The sequence below is a fragment of the Ovis aries genome, chromosome 15 (genome assembly GCF_016772045.2).
Source record: "Ovis aries strain OAR_USU_Benz2616 breed Rambouillet chromosome 15, ARS-UI_Ramb_v3.0, whole genome shotgun sequence".
NCBI lineage: Eukaryota > Metazoa > Chordata > Mammalia > Artiodactyla > Bovidae > Ovis > Ovis aries.
In genome coordinates this window covers 35,325,776-35,343,580 of record NC_056068.1, presented here as the reverse complement: position 1 = coordinate 35,343,580, position 17,805 = coordinate 35,325,776, and the positions used below count along the sequence as shown (strand labels likewise).

Here is a 17,805-nt window from a genome sequence, read left to right as displayed (position 1 = left end):
TTACCAAAATCAGAATCACCTGCAGGCTCGTTAAAACATAGTTTACAGGGATCCCACCTCCAAAACCTCTGATTCAGTAGGGGTTTGAGAATCTCCAACAAGTTCCCAGGTGATGCTGGTTCAGATGGCTCTAGAAGGATTCACTCCAAAAAACCAGGGTGGAGGCTCTGATAAGAGAAGTCAATGTGACCTTAACAGATCCTCTTTGGAGAAGGAAAAGGAAAGAGCCAGTTTTTCTTTTTCTACCAATATATTAATCTGAGAGCTGATATAAAAGACACAAACGGTCACCTCAGTCTTTTCATTTTTTTCTCACCACGTATCACACTACACAACAAAAGTAAGCTCCTCCAAGGGAACAAAGCAGAAAGTATTCGTTAGCACAGTTTTTAAAAGGAATGGTTTCTGTGAAGGGAAAGCATGCCTCACTCACCCTCGGGAGCTCCCCCAGGATTTACCTGGAGGTAAAGTCAAGTCTATTTCAGGAGGAAGCAATTTGGATAATTGGCTGCAATGTCTCTCTCCAACCTTATCTCCTTCGCAAACCTCCACTACAAGTCAATCTTCTTGCCAAGGCTCGTCACACTTGACCCTCACACACATGCATGCTTATCTTCTCTTATCTAAATCCTGCCCCTTCCTCCACGTAAGGACCAGACACTTCAAGAAAATCTTCCCTCTCTTTAGTCACCATCACAGACAATCAATCACCAAATCCTGTCAATTTTACCTCCCAAGTAGCTCCAGAATCCACTTGGGGCTCTTCGTTTTTCACTCTAACTCACCTCGTATGGAGTCCCCGTGCTCTCCCCTCTTGGTCTTTGAATAACCTTGACTGGACAGATCTCAATTTAAAACATCTTTTCCCAGTGTGGAAAGGCCTTCCACGATCCCCAAGGCCTAAGCCAGGTGAGAACCCTCATTTATCAACTTCCACTGAACCCTGTGCTCCCTCTATCCCGAACATTTATCACATTTGTGGTCTCGTGTCATTATCTTCCCTGCTCAACCGTAAGCTCTTCACAGACAGGACCACATCCGTCCTGCTTGCCACTGTCGCTGCACAGGCCGGCACCGCCCCTGATGTAGGCGCCCACTAAGTGTCCAGTGAAGAAGTGCAGCAGTCACCACATCAGTCCGCAGAAACCATCCCTTCCTCTCAATGCCTAAAGCACATTCTGTTTGCTTCAAGGAAATGTCTGGCCATATAGTTGTACCCATCATCTGAGATAAGCAAGCACCCCTTAAGACATCCAGGAAATGAGATCTAGAGGGAAAAACTGACCCTTCAAAAGAAGGAATGTCTTTTCCTTGGAAACTGGATGGGACTAAGATTAGCTGTGGAGGTATTTTGGTAGGATAAAGAGGCCGCCTCAGAAGTAGTCAGGGGATAAAGTCTTCTGTTAACAAGGAGGAAAAGGATGTGTGTGACAGAGGTGTTTAGTGATGGAAAATGTGCATTTCTCCAGAAGCTCTTATTAAGGCTGGTAACTTCTCAAGCTAAGTGTTCTGATGGATTCTACCAGACCTTTAATAACGACAGGCGCCCGTGTCTCTCGGATGCCTAAGGACTGGGGGCTGAACTCAATGACCTCCCTAAAGCCTCTGACCTTCAGGATTCTATAAACAAACTCATTCCAAGCTGGAATTCAGAGAATCCACATTCTGACTTTGTCTTTACACAGCAGTTCTTTTTTGATGTAGGAGATAAGATAATCTTTACCTTGTACCCACTCTTTCTCTAGTAGTATTAATCCTTTCAAAGTCAGACATCCCTCCTACCCGCTGCCCCACAGTCTGGCTGCCATGTCCTGTGGGCTGCCAGCACCAAAATAATTGAGCAAACAGCTTCTGACTAGGGAAAGGCTTAGATCTGACCAAAGAAATCAGGTTGGGGTGACATCCTGGCTTTTCTACTGCTAGCCAGGCAATTTGGGGCAAGTGACATGACTTTTTCGGGTCTTAGTATCTTTCCCTCTAAAATGATGATGATGGTCTACCTCTCTGGATTATTGTATTAAATGAGATATGCACAGAAAATCCCCTGCACAGAGTAGCATGCAGGGAATGCCAGTATGATTATAATTACAGATTTCTGGTTTTAAAAGTTTTTTTGATAATGATTCTAAGCTGCAAACACTGAGATGAAAAAACTGAGATGAAATAATATGTTTAGAATTAGCTTCAAAATAATCCAGGGGTGAGGGGGAGGATAGAGACAAAATAAAATCAGCCATGTTTTAGAAACTGTTGAAGATAGATAATGAATATATCAGATTTATTATTGTATCTCTCTACTTTTGTATACATTTGATGTTTTCTACCTTAATTTATAAGTGTAAGTACTACAAGAGCAAAACACTGTAAAAATATAAATACTGATAATATAAGATTACATTTGAACATATCTAAGTGACAAAACAGAAGAAAATTGATTTGAAGGGGAGAAAAAAATACCCTTGGGAATCCCCTCCCGGTCTAGTGGTAAGGACTCTGCATTTTCACCGCCAAGGGCTCCGGTTCAATCCCTGGTCAGGGAACTAAGATCCCACAAGCCGTGTGGTGTGGCCAAATATATATATACATATATATGGGCTGGCACTAGGGGTAAACAACCTGGCTGCCAATGCAGGAGATGTAAGACACACAAGGTCGATCCCTGGGTCAGGAAGATCCCCTGGAGGAGGGGGTGGTAACCCACTCCAGCATTCTTGCCTAGAGAATCCCATGGACAGAGGAGCTTGGCAGGCTACAGTCCACGGGGTTGCACAGCCAGATATGACTGAAGTGACTTAGCACGCATGCATACACACACACACACACACACATATATATATGCATATATATATAGCAAAAAAAAGAAAGAAAAACCCTTAAAGCCAATGTCTCTATTAGTTTCTCAGACAGAACTGTTTTCTTCCAACAGAGCTGTCTCTAGTGATCAGTATGAAACACAGACACTTGTACATATTTCTCTGCTTTCATTTTTGGGAGAACACATCCCCAAAATCTGTGCATGGGCTGTACATGACAAGCCCTGGGTGGTAGAACCTGCCTCTGAGCACCCAGAAGCCCTGCTGAAATGGGACTGAGGAGCAAGAAGTTCCTGTGTTAGGAAAAGCAAGCACAAAGGACTCAAAATGTTCAGGGACAAAGGGTGCCACCAGCCCTCCTCTCTCCTAAGCCCTGGCTTTGGGCTCCTATGTGAGGCTTCCTCGGGAGGCTATACTTACAATACTTTCAACAACAGGAGAGAGGGTCCTCTCAGAGCATAACTAGTGTGTAACGTGATACTTGAGGGGAAAGGGAACTTTGAAGAGGCTCTGACAGTACTCATCACAGCACACCCCCGTATCATCTCCCCTCTTCCACATCTACCCACTGAGAGAAGTCTAGAGATTGAAAAACAAAATTCTTGAGTTTCACCTTGAAGCAAACAATCCACTCCAAGCCCCTATATCTGAGAAAAGAGCCCAACAAGCTTTGTTCTGAGCAAATGCCTTTAAGTTCCCAAGCTGTGCCTAAAAAAGAATACACGAATGTACTTACTCTTCTTCTTGAAGAATAAATTCACTATTTTCTGGAGAAAACTGCCCACTCACAGGATGCCTGAAGGCTGTGGTCTGCTGGTTATGGCTAAAAAGAAAGAGAGAGAGATAATGAATGAGGAGTCATGTGAGTGGAAAGGCTCACAGACACAACAGGTCACTGATGTCTGAAGACCCCTGCTCATCGCAGACTCCTCCCAGGGTGAGCCTGCCGCCCTTGACTTGGAGAGACACTCTGTCAGAAGCCAGCTGCATTTAAAAACCGAAAACCTCCAGCTCAGGTGCCAAAGTCCACTAAAGACATACAGGGGTTTCAATTCTAGGCAAGTCTTGCCCCCAAGACAACACTGGATCTTAGAGAGACAGTCCATGAAGTGCTTACTCCTACAAACTGACTCGCTCAGTGAAAAGTTACTTTAAGACGGCACGAGCTGAGAACAAGAATGAAGGAAAGCAGACGGCACTTTCAACAGCTTCCGAAACCCACGAAGCAGGGCAAGAATTCTAAGAATTAACACCCACCCAGAAAAATCTATCTTCTTAAAATTCTTCTCCCTACTACAGAATGTCTTCACTTCAGTGATGGGATATAAATGTATGGGCATGTCTCTGCAACATGACCTGTACAATTTCAACACTGTGCAGTTTCTATCACCCTTTTGATGTGAGGAGGGATCAGCTTCCACGCCGAGTTGACAGACACAACCAGAGTGTGTAGGTGTTTTGTGTATTCATAAAGGCTGCCTGCTTCTTTGAAAGGAAGGGGGAGTTGGCTTTAAAGGCTGCTGTTCTGCTCCATGAATAAACTAATCTAACCTCCTCTTTTTTCCTTTAAAGAATATGATTTATGTTAAAATGTTTTTCTCAACTGCAAAATCATAGTTATTTTAGAAATTTTAGAAACTATGGAAAGACAAAAAGTCACCTGTGATCTAACTACCCAGACATATACATCTGGATTCTCTTTCCCAGCTTTTCTTTTTACCTTTAAATCATTTTATTCTTTTTAATGTGATTTTACTGTATTTAGAAATCTGTATCCTGCTTTCTTCACATCCAATTAACACAGAAAATTTCCTATGTAATTAAGATGTCTTCATTTGAATTAGGTGAATAATAGTGTTTTATAAGTGTAAAATTTTTTTCATATAATTGTTCAAAAAATGTTTACTGGCCATCTATGTGCCAGGTGCTGTTTTAGGTCCTAGAGATACAAAGTGAACAAAAAAGTCCTTACACCGTGATGCTTACATTCTAGAAAGATTTACATTCTTCTAATGCTGGACATTTTAGGTGCTTCCCCTATCCCATTCCCCATTATTATAGTCACTATATCTTTGCATATGTGGGCTTTATCTGCAATTCAAATTATTTCCTTGGGTTAAAGTCCCAGAAATAAAATCACTAAACAAAGGGCATGGTCATTTTTTTAAGGCTCCTAATATAGACAGTTAAAATGCTTTTACTGTCAGAGTCAATATATCATCTTAGTTCGATAGTGTTAAGATATCAGTCCCATCTCCAAATTGAGCCCTGACTCACCCCAGACATTAGTAGGTTTAAATGAGCATAGCATAAAGGTTAAAAGAGAAAACAGAAAAAAATCTCCAAGCCCAAGTCTGTCTTACTTTGCCTGGGGCCACCAGGGCATCCTGAGCTGGGGTGTCTGGGTAAGGCTGGCACTGAGGTCTGAGCAGCCGGAATCCTAATGAGCCAGATGTGAAGCAGGCAGAGCCATCAGGCCAGGCTGCTCCCTGGCCCTGCGACCGAACACTACCCCTGGCACCCTCTCAACCCTCCCAACCACCACCAGCCTCCAAATTCTCAGCTCCTGGTTCCAGGCAAAGCCCTTGGAATCCCATGACCTCATCTGGCTGGCAGCAAGCTGTTCTTCCCCCAAAAAGCAGAGTTAAGGCATGAGTATCTAAATAAGGGTGAGAAACAAGCCCCCTTGACATCTATTTCAGAAATCTTTGTATTGCATTCATGGGCCAGGCTTGATTTATACCAGTTTCTTTTAGTCATCTCCATTTACCCTAAAGAAGTCCCTAAACACAAGACATCTGAAAAACACCGTGGAATTTGAAAACACAAACTCTAACTTAAACCTGCCTCATTTCTTTCTGGAGAAAAAACACCGTTCTGCTCATAATGGGAATAACAGTAATTCCTATCCACTATTACCTCTAAAAAAGTCTTTTCTTACATAACTTAGCTATTAGTACCATCAACTCCTGCTTTATGAATGAGGAAATGGCTCAGAGAAGTTAAGTGACTTGCTCAAGATAACTTCGTCAATAAGCAGTAAGACTGGGACACGAATCCAGGTCTTCTATATCTAAATTTGATGCTCTTTGCATAATAACCTGCTGTCCCCTTCCCTCAGAAGTCCACGGGGCTGGCAGCCTCCTAGGCATGATCAGAAGCCCCTAAAAGCAAAGCATGTGAGACAGCATCTACTGCTATTCCCTCTCCCTCCCCACCTCCTTCCTTCCCCTCAGCCAGGGGCCAAGCTTCTGAATGACAACACCTGTGTGGCACTCAGGCATCCCAAAGGCACCCCCAATCAGCCTTTGGTCCTATCACAAGGTCAGCCTGGTGAATTTCTGGCAGAAGGAGGCAAAGAGCAAAACTTCTCCGTGTCTGGAGCGGCATTCAGCAAAGACTTCATAAACATTGTACAACTCGAATACCAGCTCCTAGCTAGGCTCCCCATGCTCAACATGTACCAATTTAAATAGGCCCAGACTCTTGGGTATACGAATTCTGAGCTGGAAGGTGTGGGCACTGTGAAGATTTTCACATTCTAACATAAGAAGAAAGATAGTTTCTTAAAGTGGACAAAAATATAGCTGTCATTTGATCAGACCTTAGAGGCAGCTCCCCAGCCTTTCTTCCCTAATACGGATGCTGCCCTTTTTGCCAAAAATAATTATCAACCACTGCACCATCAGCACCATTTCCTGCACTTACATGGAGTTTTAAGTGTGGTCACATTCATCATAGTATTTGACTTTCCCAAGTACCCACTGAGGTAGACAGCACAGATATTTTTATTTCTATATTATGCATAAGGAAATGAAGATCTGGGTTATGGGATGTTACTGGATCACTAAATTTAAAAAAAAAAAAAAAGAGGATTCAATACATTTGAGAAAAGAGATGAATCAAAGTACTGCCTCCTGAATACTGAGGTCTTAAAATTTGATGATTTCTGATTAAACCTGCCCAGCTTGCTTATGGCAGAGCTTCTGGTTCAGCACTTTTTGAGCAAAGAAGAGTTAGGTCCTTGGACTATTTCATTTAATCTGCCTGAACACCCAATAGGGCAGGCTGTGTTTCATCAGAGCAAACCACAGGTAAGGAAGGCCCAGAAAGGGTAAACGACGTGCCCTCAACAGTCAACTCCTGTGTTCCTGCAACTACCACCCTTCTGATGTCTTTATACCACTCCAGGCTCACCCTCATGAAATGGAGGTTACCTACTGAACACTGGATCCCCACACCCATTTGGAGACCACAGGGTCCTCGGGCTTTACCTGCTGTCCTTGACCCCTCAGCCAAAACTCCAAGCTTGCTCCATTTCATGATTTTTTATTTTCTATAAACCCATGATGAATCTCATGTCCTATCACCTTGTCTTAAGACACAGTTAGCAGGCACAGACAAATCCCCTGAAATACCTGTTCTTAAACCTGAATTGCCACCTTGCTCCCCGGCAGTGATGGAGATGGCCCGGCCAGGAGCCAGGTGGCTGGTTTCAGTGGAGCCCAGAAACTCTCTTCTCTCCATACAAGGGCTTCTGTTGCTCTTCAGAAAGTTACTCAGCAAGTGAGACAGAACATAGCCTAGCCTTTATTCTCAGATCCCACTCTTCCTCCCAGGAACAGTCGTCCAGGTGGAATAGCAGCCAGTGTTGTCTGCGAGAGGACCAGGGAGCCCGGGTGGAAGGTGGCAGGAAGGACAATCCCCGTACAGGCGGGCCATAGGTAACCATCCACGTAAACAAGCAGGTCTTCACAAGCCCTGGGCTGGAAGGACTTGGGCTAGGCCCTAAAGCAGTCTGACAGCCAATGCAGGAGACGTGATAAGAGAACAGAGTGAGGACCAGGGGGAACTGCAGGCTGATTTGAGCTCAGTAGAAGGAAGAGCCCACCACACACAGGGCGAGTAAAAGGCAAATGAGTTCTACAGCTTCTTGCAATGTTTTTGCAAAGTTAAATCTTCCGTTCATACAGATTTTGACTATAATGTGAACAGCGACTCTGGCTGGTTAAACATAAAGGTTCCAATTTAGCACAGCTGTCCTTTTCGGCATGGGGAGAAGTTCAGGGAGTTTATGTGAATGGTGCCCAAGAGCGGGGGTCGGACTAGCCTGATAAATCTACTTTTCTGCCAGTGGTGGTATTGGTATGCTGAGAGTGCGGCAGATCTGCTCTGTCAGCACCAGCTCTTATCTGGCCCCTGCTGTAAAGAGGAGAAGAAACAGCTTAAAATGTAAGGAAAGTATCCGGCCTCAGAGCTCACAGAAGGACTCTGTCAAGGCTCTCTTCTCATCGGTATGCTCGGCAGCAGCTCCCACTCTGGACCTTCTGGCTCCTCAACACAGCTCCCAGATTACTGTAAAAGGGTCACCCTGCAGACCTCAAGCCACGGTCAGCACTGCCTCCAGGCTTGTTAAGGCCCTTACTATCTTTGTTCTAAATCCCAGCGTCTCCAGGAAACCAAGGTGCCAGGTCACAAAATAGTGCTCCTAGTTAGGTCCCCGAATTGATAATCCAAACTCCAAAAACATTAAGACACTGCCTCCCTGCCTTCAGCTCCCATCTGGGCTGCAGGGTAAAGACAGCGGCCAAGAGCCCCGATGGCATCTCTACACTCCCTCAACACTTCTCAGGCAACTTTTGTTCTCTTTTACTTAACACTTTTACAGAATGGCTCATTTAGTACATAGTGTCACTGCTATTCACGTGGCATTCCCTACGGGGGGCTTAGGAGGTTACTGGTGTGGTCTTTGAAGCTTGCGCTGTTTTGAAAATGTCAAGCAGCTCTCTGCACGCCAGCATGACTCTGACAGGCCCTTCTTCCAGAAACATGGGAAGCAGGCCTTGACAAGCCAGCAGATAGTCCCCATCCTCTCTCCAAGTGAGTGCCATCAACACAGTACTAACCAACCTCCTTCAATATCCACCCTGGGCACCACATCAGTCCAGAGTCCTCGGGTCAGAAGATCTGGGTGTAAACCAGAACAAGCCACCTCAGTTCTTCCGTTTACACACAGGGAAAGGTTGTTGTGAGGATATATGAAAGGGCATCACACAATGCCTGGCATACAGAAGGTACTCAACTGATGTCCATTGAACCTGGCTGTGTCTTGACAATGGCGGTAACTAACAGGCATCTAAATTGGAATAGGGCAAAACCAGAATGAGTCTCCTCGCCTCACTCCCACCAAACCCAATAATCTTCCCTCCAGGTTTCCCTTTGTCCATTAAAAGCATCACTATTCAACAACCTAGGAGTCATCCTCCACTCTTACCTTAACCTCCACATGTCATATATTAGCAAGTCCTGCTGCCTCCATCTAAGAAGCATACTCCGAATCCATACGCTTCCTTCCATGTCTACAGCCACACCCTAGTCATCACAGCAGCCACCTAACTGCTCTTCCTGCTTCCACTCTGGCCTCTATACCATCCAGCGTCCTCACCAAAAGCCTGATGGATCTTTTAAAATAGCAGATAACACATCCTTCCCCTTTAAACCGTACAACAGCTCCACATCACCCAGAGTTAAAATCCAAGCTCCTTACCTTGGCTTCCAAGATCCCAGGTGATCTGGCCCCTGCCTAGCCCCATCCTTTTCCTACCCCACTCTCCTTCTTCCCTACTCTGCTCCAGCCACACTCATCTCCTTTCTGCTCCCTGAACACCAAGCTCTTTCCTACTTAACAACCTTTGTACTGGATGCTCTTTCCCCTGTACTTATCTGGTTCCTTGCCATTCAGCAGAATTATCATCCCAGAGCCCTTCCCAACCACCCACTGAAGTAGTAGCTCCCAGTCATATCACATCATCCTATTTTAATTATTACTAACTGTTATTTTTCTTACTGATGATCATCAGTATCCCTGACTAATGGTGTACTCCAGGAGAGTAAGGACCTTGCCTGTCTTTTTACTGCTATTATCAGCCCGTAACAGAGTCCGGCTCTGTTATATGTGCTGAATGAGTGAATGAGAAATAATGACTAAGGAGACTCCTACTTTAAAGTGAGGTGATGCCTCCAAATAGGCTAGCTAACCCCATAGAAGTTTGGACTCGGGTCACAAAACGACAAGAACCTGAAGGGTCAATAAGCCATCCAAAGGTAGTGGCTTCTGCTCTTACTACCTGAGGAAGGATGCATCAGAGACCAGCATGCTAAAATCACTTCATCCTTGGCTCTCTCCCAACTGTGTTACAATATAATTTGGAGAAATTAACCCTCCCCTGCAACCCCCTCTACCACCCCTGCAAAGGAGAAGGAAGCACACTCAGCAGAGAGAATCAAAGCATGGAATGCAAACACCCCGGAGGCAATTACTAGGTGATTAAAAACACAGAGGAGGACAATACAAACATCACCTGTATCTCCTTTTTGTGAACTGGGAGATTATTTGGTGTGAAACCTGCAATTTGGTGATGATTATACACTCTCACATTGCTTTCTACTATTTCATCTGTGTTTGCCCTCCTCCCCCTCCCCCCTAGCTCCAGTAAGATCCTAAGTTAACCGCAGGGCTGGGAGCAGTTCTTCACTGATTTCTAATGTGTCTCCCACAGCACAGAACAGCAATGCCATGGAGCAGGCACTTGAACTCTTTTATCTCACCAGCCTGAGCACAAACTCACACCACCTTCAGGAAGAGGCTGTGTAGAACCCATCTCACTTTCTGATTTCAGCAGCCCAACATATCACACATGCCCCAGAGAGAGTGGGGGAGGCCAGGGCCCCCAGGCCCTGATGAAGATACTACACCCAGGCTGGGAGAGTCCACCAGCCCTGGGGAGCGTGGTGCAGACCAAGGAAGGGCCTTCCCCATCCCCACAATGTCCATGCTTGACCCCAGCTACGCAGAGACATGAAATTCAGCCAACCCTCAGACCCAACACCCTGAGGAGTAGTCAGGACCCGCTCTCCTCACCTAAAAGTGCCAAAGGGGGCTGAGCCTAGCACAGACAGAGCTGGGCTCAAGGGAGTCACAAAATTAATGGAGTGAACTGAAAGCTCTCAAATCTTGCAAGAGGGAGGTGTCTCCTTCCCAAATACTGAATTTAACAGACTGAAGTCTTCTGGCAAAATTTGAAAAGTTCTGTATTTCATTAGGCTCTCCAAGTGTTTTCAGTGGCCAATTCATTTCATAAATTACCTCTTCTGACCCAGTAACCCACACTGCAAGCCTCTCTTCTCCCCGAGCCCCCACATGGGGCTCCAATACTTAGGACTGGTGGTTTAATAGGAAGTTTTAATTGCGGCTCCACAGGACTTCAATAACCATGAAAAGACTAAAGCCCAACTCCTGACTGAATGAGGAAATCAAACCCAGATTGCCTCCCTCTCCTAATTTTTTTAAAGAAGTTGGCAATGTAATGGGAGCGGGGAGACCAGTTCTGTTACTACCAACTAGTTTTATGCCCCTGAGCAAACATACAGTCTTGCTGGGTTTTAGTTTCCTCATCTGTCCAATGACGGGGTTAGACCCTCCACCTGGAGAAGCCACCTGAGGCCTCCGAAGCATGAACCCCAGGTTATTCAGAGTCGTACATGCTGGAGTTCAAACCCCAGCTCTGCCACATACTGGAGGTGCACAACCTTGAAGGAGTTAAAGACCTTTCCGAGTGTGTTGGTTTCTTTATCTGTAAAAAGAGGAGCCAACTCCAATTCTGTGAGACTGTTAAAAAGAGCACTGATAATGTGCCTGCCCCAGACACTCAACCTTCAGTTCCTGTTATATTTTTCTTTTGCTAGCTCTAAATCTCTACTCTAACAGAGTTGTTTTGTCTTTTTCTATGTTACAAGCTTCAGTATTATTAGCCTGGCTAAAGAACACATTTTTTCCCCTTTGAGTTAAGGCAAAACACTCAGTCTCCTGTTCAAACTTAAACTCGCTCGCCAAGCCAAGTAGTCTAAGATCAATAAGCACATTCCTTGAGCCACACTTCTATCCCTCACTGGTTGAAGCCCTATGGCTCAGAAAAAAGTGAACATGTTAGTCGCTCAGTCATGTCTGACTCTTTGCAACCCCACAGACTGTAGCCCACCAGGCTACTCTGTCCATGGAACTCTCCAGGTAAGAATACCGGAGTGGGTTGCCATTCCCCTCTCCAGAGAGATCTTCCTGACCCAGGGATCGAACCAGGGTCTGCTATATTGCAGGCAAATTCTTTACTGTCTGAGCCACCAGGGAAGCCGTCATGGCTCAGAAAGCGCAGCCTAAGACAAACAGCCTCCCCAGCAGGCTGTCTGAGCCAGGGACACCTCTCTACAGAAGTTTCAAAACTGCACAGAAACATTTTCTACCTTAAAAAACATCCAGTTTTATGTTTCTACTTAATGCTCTTCAATAAGTCAGACTTCTCAAGTATAAAACGAGAAGGCTAGACCAGGTGACGTTTTAGAGATCCTCCAGCTGTAACATCTTAAGACGCTGAGGCTCATCTCAGACTACTGCCGGAGCCAGACTGAAATGTAACAACACTGCACATAATTGAAAACACAAAGGAAGGAGGCAGAACAGCTGTCCTCCCCAGTCTCACTTGCCAACAGAGTATCTTTCGTAATGACAGCACGGAGGTGTAGTTAATGATACTTTTGTCCTGTTTATTCCCAATTAAACTGGATTTTTTTTTTAACTGCAGGTGCTCCCAACCACTCCATCGAAAACTCCCTTTCTCTCACTCATGACTTGACTTTCATAAATCAGAATACATCACGGTAAAGTGACTCCTAGAAACCAGTACAGAACTAACCTGCTCTTGGGCTGTCGTTCTCCATGGGAAAGGCAGCAGACACGCTTGCTCTCTGCTGGGACTCCATGCTGTGTTTTCCCAGTGTTCCCAGTTCAAGTCAGACTGGGAGAGAGGTTCACAGCCCGCCCGCTCTATTTCAATTTTGGTTCTGGAGCAGCTGCCTCCCAAGGTGTTACAAATCCAGCAGCCACTGGCTCCTACTCATTCATTCTCCTCCCTACCCACCCCCCCTCCCCACCCTCCACACACACACAATCTGCAATTTGGCTGCGATGCAGGAACACAGTTCCAGCTGTGAGTCACCGCCCCACTGTGGCCAAGCAGAGCACTAGCTGGGGTAAACAATGAGGCAGGCACTCTGTGTCTCCAGGCCCCGGTTCTGTTCTTTGAAACCATAGGGTTGGCTGCCGCTCTGGTAAGAGGACATAAGAAATACCTCCACTTGTGAGCCCTGGGGTCAGAATGAATTGCTCACTCAGTTCCGCTCTGCCACACTGGGGCTGAAATCAGCCCCGAAGCAGAGAGCCTTTGGTGGAGAAATGAGGGATCCTTCATCACTCTCTCTCACGGTCACGGTCGGGAAGAACCTGAGCAGTTACCAACCATCACACTCACTCCTGGTGGTAGCAATCTGTGATTCTTTCATCACTGCTTGGGATGGCTATGGTCTTCTGCATAACCATGTTCCTCTCACTCCCAGAGCAGGCTTGGAGAGGAGAAGGGCCAGGCAAACTAAGGCATCAAGGTGCCTCTATCCCCATGGCCTGAGAGCAACACTGTGGCTCTCCACTGCCTCTAGGTAGGTCACAAGTTATGATGCAGTTGAAATATGAGCTCCACGGGGCAAGACTTCTGTCTTCACAGCTATGTTCCAATGCCTACATGGTGCCTGGCACATAGTAGATGCTCAATAAATATTTGCTGGCTGAAGAAAAATGCAAGGAGTTTTGTTCCACATCTACTTGGGATAACAGTTTTACTAAAAATGGTATCCATTAGAATCATGTTTTCCCTTTTAAAAATTTCTATATCCTTCATAACTCCCACCACTGCCTGTAGGGAGTATTCTATAAATCTTTAAATGCAGAGATAAATCACTGTGAAACTAAGGAATCTCGAGCGTCAGGGCCCCTCACTTTCACCAGCCCCTTCCCAGGCCTTAGATAGTGGCCTACCAACATGTGTACATGCTTTCTACAACTGTATGTATTCCTAAACAAGACCTCCCAAATTTTATAAACGTCAAGCTCCACAAAACAGATCTGCCACTGTAGAATGGAAGAATGAAGGACTCACAAGCCATCTTGACACATTATCCTAACAAGGACATTTGAACTGACAAATCTTGTTTTAATCACAAAGGAGACATGCTCTCAACTACCAATATATCCTAACTGATCGCAAGTCAACTGCTTGTTAAAGCTGGAGTAGGATTAAAAACACAAACTCCATCCATCCAACATTTATTTAGCCCTACTATGTGTTCAGCAGAGTCGGACACGACTGAGCGACTTCACTTTCACATTCATGCATTGGAGAAGGAAATGGCAACCCACTCCAGTGCTCTTGCCTGGAGAATCCCAGGGACTGGGGAACCTGGTGGGCTGCCGTCTATGGGGTCGCACAGAGTGGGACACGACTGAAGCAACTTAGCAGCAGCAGCAGCAGCAGCAGCAGCAGCATGTGTTCAGCGGTGAGTGTTTCAGGATAAGACAGTGAGTAGAACATAATTATCCCCACGGCACAGGAGCTCACAGTTCTAAAGAATAAACTGATGTGGTCATAAATAGATACAATGATGATATTAACCATAAATAATATAAATATTTATAACTACAGATCAGAGTGAGTACCACAACGTAAAGTACAGCAAAGCACACCTAACTGCCAAGTGTCAATCTGCTGGGTATAACAACTCTAAAAGGTGAATCATATCCCCATTTTCCAAAAGTGAATATTGAGGCCCAATGAGGTCAAGTGCCAACCCCAAGGTCATATAGCCAGTAAATGACAAAGTCAGATTTCAAGCCCACATCGCCTGACTCCAAAGTATGGGCTTGTTCTTAGTGGTTACACTTCAGTCTATGGCCAGTTGCGTCACAGAATCTCCAAAACGTCTGGGGAGACACACTGTCAGCAGAGGCACAAGAACCACTTCGAGCACCAGCAGAGGCTGGCCAACCTCCAAAGCCCATGCTCCTGAAAGCTTAAGCACCAGGTATATAGCCATAACCCTTGTTCACTCACCAGGCAACACACAGGCAAGGATCAGTGACAGCTAACTGGGAGCTGGATGAGGCCACATGAGCGGCTCCCACCTGGAGTCCTGCCTCCAAACTCCCTCATCCTTGCTGCCAGATGGATCATGCTGGAACACGGCTCTCATTCCATTACCTCCTGGTACACACCCTTTCCGTGGCTCATCATCTGCTGAAGCCTTTTCTACTTCCCTAGACACTCGGCTCCGACCACATTTAGGACGATTCACCAGTCCCCAAGGCACCCCATCTTGCCCACTGCTGGGCTTTGGCTCCAGTCTTCCTCCTCAATGAGTTCTGCCCGACCTTCAAGGCCCCTTCTCTTCCCAGTGATCCTTCCTGATCACTCCAGACCACTCTGCCTTCTTCCCTCCTTGTACTCTTAACACTGAAGTTTTACACTCGTTATATAGCAATTATACTTCCCCAAAATCTTTTCATTTTACCTTACAAAAATACAGTCGTCCCTTGGCATGTGTCAGGGACCCTCCCCAATACCAAAATCCACAGAAGATCATGTCCCTTGTATAAAAGGGCATAGTATGGTCAGCCCTCCTTATCTGCAGGTTCTGCATTCTTGGATACAGAGGGTCAACTGTGTTCCGAGTCACAGCCAAGACTAAACTAGAAAGCAAGATACCCCTTTCTTGCCTTGAATTCACTGTCAGTGTCAATCTCAGAGGCAACACCTTTGCCAGTTTCTTATGCGTTCTTTTTGGTTTTTGCTTTTATGAAATTCTCATGCATTTAAAAATATACACACACATCATTTTTAAAAGAAATTACATAAATGGAATAAAACTGTACATATATTTCTATAACTTGCTTTTTTATGCTATGTATCTTCTATTCCTTCATATTCACATGCAAGGATGAACATAAGCAGCCCCCTCCACACACAGCTCCACTAGGACCCCCTACCAGACCAACCTATATAGAGAGATGACCCAGGAGCCCACCCCATAGGCCCATCTGTCCCAACATGTATGAGAGGGTTCAGATTGCTTACCCGCAAACCAATCTGTCCCCCCAAATTCATTTCAGTTGAACCACACAGACCCTGATGCTGGGAAAGAGAGAAAGGAGGAGAAGGGGACAACAGAGGATGAGATGGTTGAATGGGATCACCGACTCAATAGACATGAATTTGAGCAAGCTTCAGGAGATGGTGAAAGACAGGGAAACCGGGCATGCTGCAGTCCATGGGGTTGCAAAGAGTCGGACATCACTGAGCAACTGAACAACAGATATTTTAAATTGAGCCCAAGTTTAACAACAGGAAATTTTCATATAAAAACTCAGCTCATCCTGGTAAATCAAAATCTATGACAGCACTAGGGCCCCGTGAGAGGTGGGATGGCCCTTCTAGTTCACTGCAGTCCCCACCACTCCCTACTGCTTCCGGATGCTGAGGATGTACACTCAGTGCTATTTGTCATCACACCAGCATTTCTCATTTCCCTACAGGAGAGAAGATTCTTCGTGCCTATATCTCAACCAGAATTAGGGAGACAAAGATAAACCAAGTGGACAGAGTAAAACAAATTAGAAAGCATACATACAGTCAGCTTTTCCGTTATCCACTAAGCCTCTACAGACATTTGAGTTTGAAACCCCAATCCGATTCTAGAAAAATCAGATTCTAGAGAAGCTCTTCCTCGTAGGAAGGAGGTCTGTTGTAAAGAACAAAGATTTCTTGCATAAGAACTAAAACAAGTTGGCAAAAATAAGCCAGAAAATTTCCCCCTCACAAAAAAACCAGAAAAATCTTCCCAACAATAACAGTAAGTGGACATGCCCTTAGCCTTCTCTGACTGGTCTCCTGAAAAGGTGAACCCCATGACAGTCAGTAGACTTCTTGCATAGCGTGAAAAATCCAAAGAGGCACAGCCAACAGTCTGTCCCTAAAGAACTCAAAAGAAGAGAGGTGCCAGAGACTGCAGCCCCCTGTGGATATTCACAGAGGCCACTGATGGCAGGAAGGGTATCCTGAAACAGAAAAGCATCTGAGTGTGTGCCCTTGGAATGAGACCACAGACCTCGTTCTGTGAAACCTGAAAAATGCATGTTTCCATACGTGAACCGTGAACTTCCAGATGTTCAAGCTGGTTTTAGAAAAGGCAGAGGAAACAGAGATGAAATTGCCAACATCTGCTGGATTGTCAAAAGGCAAGAGAGTACCAGAAAAACATCTATTTCTTCTTTATTGACTATGCCAAAGCCTCTGACTGTGTGGATCACAATAAACTGTGGAAAATTCTGAGAGAGATGGGAATACAGACCACCTGACCTGCCTCTTGAGAAACCTATATGCAGGTCAGGAAGCAACAGTTAGAACTGGACATGGAACAACAGACTGGTTCCAAACAGGAAAAGGAGTACGTCACGGCTGTATATTGTCACCCTGCTTATTTAACTTCTATGCAGAGAACATCATGAGAAACGCTGGGCTGGAAGAAGCACAAGCTGGAATCAAGATTGCCGGGAGAAATATCAATAACCTCAGATATGCAGATGACACTACCCTTATGGCAGAAAGCGAAAGTGAAGTGGCTCAGTTGTGTCTGACTCTTAGCGACCCCATGGACTGTAGCCTATCAGGCTCCTCCATCCATGGGATTTTCCAGGCAAGAGTGCTGGAGTGGATTGCCATTTCCTTCTCCAGGGGATCTTCCTGACCCAGGAATCGAACCCGGGTCTCCTGCATTGCAGGTAGATGATTTACCGTCTGAGCCACCAGGAAGATCTAAAAAAATGAAGAGGAACTAAAAAGCCTCTTGATGAAAGTGCAAGAGGAGAGTGGAAAAGTTGGCTTAAAGCTCAACATTCAGAAAAAGAAGATCATGGCATCTGGTCCCATCACTTCATGGGAAATAGATGGGGAAACAGTGGAAACAGTGGCAGAGTTTATTTATCTGGACTCCAAAATCACTGTTGATGGTGACTGCAGCCATGAAATTAAAAGATGCTTACTCCTTGGAAGGAAAG

The 17,805-nt window shown here is 45.4% G+C and overlaps 1 protein-coding gene across 6 annotated transcripts in view; it reads right to left on the bottom strand.

The window, feature by feature from the left end:
* Nucleotides 1-17,805, bottom strand: part of PLEKHA7 (pleckstrin homology domain containing A7) — a 234,543-nt gene that overhangs the window by 96,496 nt on the left and 120,242 nt on the right. For 4 of the 6 annotated variants that reach the window (XM_015100990.4, XM_015100992.4, XM_042232719.2 and 1 more), the window contains one exon: nt 3,550-3,636. In XM_015100990.4, coding sequence (XP_014956476.3) covers nt 3,550-3,636 — 87 coding nt within the window. Of the gene's footprint in view, nt 1-3,549; nt 3,637-7,231; nt 12,710-17,805 lie in introns of those variants that run through there. The other 2 variants (XM_060399825.1, XM_042232723.2) reach the window with 2 other exon arrangements.